This window comes from Cibotium barometz, chromosome 39 (assembly GCF_041138505.1).
Source record: "Cibotium barometz isolate CiBa-2024 chromosome 39, ASM4113850v1, whole genome shotgun sequence".
In the NCBI taxonomy this organism is placed as follows: Eukaryota; Viridiplantae; Streptophyta; class Polypodiopsida; order Cyatheales; family Cibotiaceae; genus Cibotium; species Cibotium barometz.
Genome location: NC_141084.1, coordinates 9258565 through 9263471, shown reverse-complemented (window position 1 = coordinate 9263471; position 4907 = coordinate 9258565). Strand labels below are relative to the sequence as shown.

The window sequence follows — 4907 nt, the reverse complement described above, 5'->3', positions numbered from 1 at the left end:
GGATCTTGGAATAACATTGCACACTCTTGAGCTTACTAATGAAAGACAGGTTTGACAGAATGTGATGTCTTAAATGAAAGGTAGATGTGGAGGGAAAGAGGGGTTTTTTTTATAAGCTCTGTTGGACTCCATTGTGTTCCAAGGTGGAGCAGGCAGTTCTCGAAGTCTGCAGCTTGTATCACCATCCCCCAAATCTAAGCCCATTATAAGTAGCATTTAGATGAGTAAACATAGTACCTTGATATTCAAAAAAACATGCAAATCAAATACTCCCACAAGCCTACTTATAAATGGAAAAGTGCGCATAAATTACATTTGGAGAAGGTAATCTATTTGCAAAATAGTCATTAAACACTACACTACACACTCATCTGAAATGAAGAGGCACAACACTAGGTGACTAAGACAAGAAAGTGGAACTTGAGACACACATAACACTATAGAGCTCTTAATTACCAGTGCAACACTGGTATAGTACCTCAGACCACTCAGTTGATGGCTCAACTCTTAAGCTATGCCAAAATTGGAAATGGATACGGCAAGGCTTTAAAACCTCTTAACATTAATAAGAGTCCCCTACTCATGGCTAACAGCTGCTTTCATGTTCCCCTCCTTGATCTCCTATGGCGAGTCCCAGATGCTCCCTCTCCATCTTTCTCGATTTCACCCAGAGGTTCATCTTCAGTCTCTGTGACAGTCTCTGTTACCTCATCCTTGCTTTCCTCAGCACCATCATCAGCTGTAGAGATATCCTCTTTTTTCGCTCTCTCCACTGGAACCTCCTAAACACAAAAAGATAAGTAGCTCCACGTCATTGATTGAGTAGAATTTTAGTTATTTGAGTAAACCACAAAGATTGATGAACAAATTTGGCTCCATAATAATGTACTTACTGTCTCTGTGGGACGTTTCCTGCCACAAAGAAGCTTGTACAGAATGAAAGCAAAGAACAACACGAGCGCCAAAAGAACACCGACTGTGACATTTGAATTCTTCTCTCCTTGTTCAATTAGTTCCTGAAAAGATGCAACGCGCGTTCAGACTGCAAAGAAACATTACACAATCAAAACATGCAATAAATGGGAAAATGAACCACAGTTATCTTACAGTAAGCTGAGTTCTGTAGGGAGCCAGGAAAGGGACATTGGCAATTGCATGCAATGAGTCGAACACCTTCTTCTGAGACAAGCCAAAGAGAACATTAACTCGTGATACCCAAAAAAAAAAAAAAAAAAGGAGACCCCACCCCCCCCCCCAAAAAAAAAAAACCTTGGGCCAGGCCCCACCACCCCAAAAGAAAGCATACAAAGTAAGGTTACCTTGAGTACATCAAAGGCTCCAGCCCCTGCAGGTGAAACAACTTTCTCTTCCTCCTTTTTCTCCACATCATATTTGACCTTCCAGGTCAAATGCCTGTATTCTTCAGCCTCCTTCTCATCACTCGTGATCAAAATATTATCAAACAAAATTCCATCCTGCATAGTCCAAATCTCGATTCCAATGGCAGCAATTGGCTCCAAATCAGGATGTTCAAGTTCAAAGTACTCTGGATTTGGGATTTGTTGTGGTTTCCAAATACCCTTGTAGTTGGGATTGTCAATCATAGGGGCATACCATTTGCCTTTATATGCAGGATTCCTCTTTGTCGGCCTCTTCCACTCACCGCAGCCTGGGGCTTCTTCACATCTTGGGTTCGGTACTTTGGGGGCCTCCCATTCTCCATCTTCCTCATCATCCCAGTCTTCCGGCTTGCTAGCTTCTGGATCCTCAATCTCCTCTGGTTCACCATCAAGCCATCCCTCTGGTTTCTCAGCATCCAAATCCTCAACGTCCATGGGCGCTTCCTCATCCCAATCATCTGGTTTCTGAGCATCGGAGTCTGGAATTTTGGCCCTCTCATCCCAATCCTCCGGTTTCACATCATCGGGGTCAGGAATTGTTTTTGGAGGAACAACAGGGGGCTCGAAATCTGAGGAAAGAAGATCTGCTGTTTTCTTCTCCTTCCCATCAATCAAAATCTTGAGGGTATTGTCAGGGTAAATCACAGCTGAATAAACATGAGAAAGTTTATCGGTGTTAGGAGAAGGTGGGTTTTTTAAATGGTGTTCCACATAAGCCCCTGTTTTTGGATTCTTGTGTCGGAAGATGAAATGAACCTTGTTTGTTGCCCCACATTTATCAGGCCCAAACATGATGGAGTAGGGAGATTCATTGTCAAACTGCTTTGAAACCCACCCTGCCACCTGAGGGAGTAAAAACTTCAAATAAGCACCACCGCATTCGAGCCCATTCTGCAGCCTGAGATCATACTGAAGAACAACAGTGCTCTTCTTCAACTCTACAGGTTCCAGCAACTCGACAGCAATGCCATATTTCCTGGCCTTTTCACCCACGAGAAGACCGTAATCTTCATGCCCCTCACTTTTCTCATGCTTCCATTTACCTGTTCCAAAAAATAACAAAGCTCTATAACTCACAGCAATAAAGGATGTGAAACTTTTTAAAAACCAATTGCCAAAGGGAGTAAATCAGAAATTGTTTACAAAAAAGTGAAATTAATAAAAGATTGGGCTACTGCGAGGTAAGAGTAATAGACACCCAAAATTTCCAAAATTAAGAAGGCTTTATTGTCAGCAAACGGTCCCCTTAAAAGGGAGAAAAGAAAGAAACCTTGATAATCATCTTTCTCTGATGCAGTCCATCGCCCCTCCCAAGGCTCCTCAAAAGACTCATAAAATGTCTGCTTCAAAGTACAAGCCATGGAATACACATGCAAGGATCAGACACATCAAGTTAACTTCATTCAAGCTACAATAAGGAAGCATTTCTTCATTTGAATTTTTGAAATTGTTTGCTTCTAGTTTCTATTCCTCCTTTCGGAATTTTGACCTTTGTGCACTTTCTCAAACCCCAATAGACTTGCAGCCTTCTTGGCCTCTGGTTAATCATAAAGGGGAGCAGAAAGTGATTAAAAAGGTTTATGACACAATTCTAGCGAAGGTAGCACATAGTGACAAACTACTAACATTTCCCTCACAAAAAAAAACAGGATGCAGAAGAAGATGCTTTAAAAACTCATAAAAACAGCGGACAAGCTTTCTGCATTCTCTTCATGTAAAAGTGAGAAACGCCATAATTCAGGGATGAGTGGATTATCAGAGGCAGATGACTCTAAAGGCTTAATTCAACAGGTAAGCAGCCAAAGCATACAATTCTGGCTGGAAGAAGGCAATGCAGGCCTTGTTTTAGCCTTAGTTCACAAGCTTCGTGCCAGAACTAGTGCCTACCACATGGCTGCAATGGATCGGGAAGGCACCAAGACGGATCCACACAGTGGACGTCCAGCGTGCTGAATTGCAGGAGACATAGAAGAAGGTCTGAAAAAAGTGAACTTTTCAGGGACATGACCAAAGATTTTAGAGCTTGCTCCATGATGGGGAAATCTGCAGCTTTACCACTGGGATAGCAATATTGGCTGTTCAGACCATGCAGCTTTATATAAATTTTACTACTGAACCAAGGTGGCAGGTGTCCAGCCACTGGTTTCCAGCTTCTGCCAGGAAAGCCCTATGATGGGCAAAGCAGACAAATCTCCCACAGTCCACTACTGTAGACCGGATGATAAAACAGCATACTATCCATATCTAAGAAAATATGGGACCTAGAAGGCAAAACTGGAAGGTCTATTTTGTGCACAAAACACCAACACAAGAGCATGGATATGATGAAATAAGACCACCAGCGCTCTGCAGAACACCATGGAAGTCGTTCTGCAGAAAATCACAACGGAACAGTCTCTTCTCTATTGATTTGCAATCCGGAATTTAGCCGGTTTTTTCTGAAGATTTTCGGGTGCTGGAGCTCGAGCTTGGTAGATTAAGTGAAGAGAAAAGACGATGGCAAATCACAGAAGGGGACGATCCACGAAGCGGCGCAACAATCGAGTCGAGAAGAAGAACAGCAGGAAAAACCATCAACAAAAAGAGGGGCGGGGAGACTGACCGGAGAAGAGGAAACCGCTGTTGAGAGAAGGCCGAGGGCGAGGATGCAGATGCAGCAGGTCAAGCTCGCGGACGCCATCGCTAGGGTTTTTGACGAAGCTAATCTCCGCTGCATAGAACGCATAAAACGATCCACGGCCGGATGACTTGACCGCAGGCAAGGTCAGGTTAGGCTACGGTCCATAGACTATAACACACACATATTACACACACACACACACACAACACAACACACGTATGTGGGGATTATGTGTGCACATCATCAATGGTCATTGGTGAATGAACTAGCTTTGAGAGTTGAATTTCGAGAATGACTCTGCTTGAACTTACACATTGACAAAACATAGTGAACGAGTGTCTATATATAAAAGATTGACCTCGCATGGTTCACAACTAGCCCATATCCACACTAAACTCCCCTAGTACCAATATGGGCATCCCTTGCATCATCCAATGAGTCAAATATGATCGAAAACCAAAACCGAAGTTTTCTGCCTAGCATCATAGCACTGTAAAGAAGGGAATGGATGTTGTGTGTATTTTTCCAATGAACATCAACAAGTTGTCTGCCTTCAAGCTTACCATAAAATCAATAAGCTTGTAAAGAAGGGAATGGATGTTGTGTGTATTTTTCCAATGATCATCAACAAGTTCTCTCTTGCTTCAAGCCTACCATAAAATCAATAAGCCTTGACATGTAGAGTCATACATATAAGGCAATACTTGCAAATACTAAGGGATACCCATACTACTAGAATTCAATACTAAGGGATACCCATACTACTAGAATTCCATACTAAGGGATACCCATACTACTAGAATTCAATACTTTTAACACTTGCTCAAGTAGCACCACAATCAGTCTCAACATCCAATGTCTAAGGGATACCCATACTACTAGAATTC

General features: G+C 42.5%; 1 protein-coding gene across 3 annotated transcripts; it reads right to left on the bottom strand.

The window, feature by feature from the left end:
* Window positions 1–309: 309 nt before the first annotated feature.
* Window positions 310–4236, bottom strand: LOC147615695 (calnexin homolog). 3 transcript variants are annotated; one of them, XM_086778256.1, is made up of 6 exons: window positions 4003–4236; window positions 2671–2740; window positions 1320–2443; window positions 1108–1179; window positions 894–1016; window positions 310–782 (listed from the first exon to the last, which is right to left on the bottom strand). In XM_086778256.1, the coding sequence occupies exons 1-6, from the start codon at window positions 4123–4125 to the stop codon at window positions 600–602; spliced, it is 1695 nt and encodes a 564-aa protein (XP_086634382.1). In that variant the 5' UTR covers window positions 4126–4236; the 3' UTR covers window positions 310–599. The 3 variants fall into 3 exon arrangements, with proteins under 3 accessions (XP_086634382.1, XP_086634383.1, XP_086634381.1); XM_086778257.1 differs by having other exon boundaries at window positions 310–779; window positions 4003–4229; XM_086778255.1 differs by having other exon boundaries at window positions 1108–1176; window positions 4003–4207.
* Between the last annotated feature and the right edge of the window lie 671 nt (window positions 4237–4907).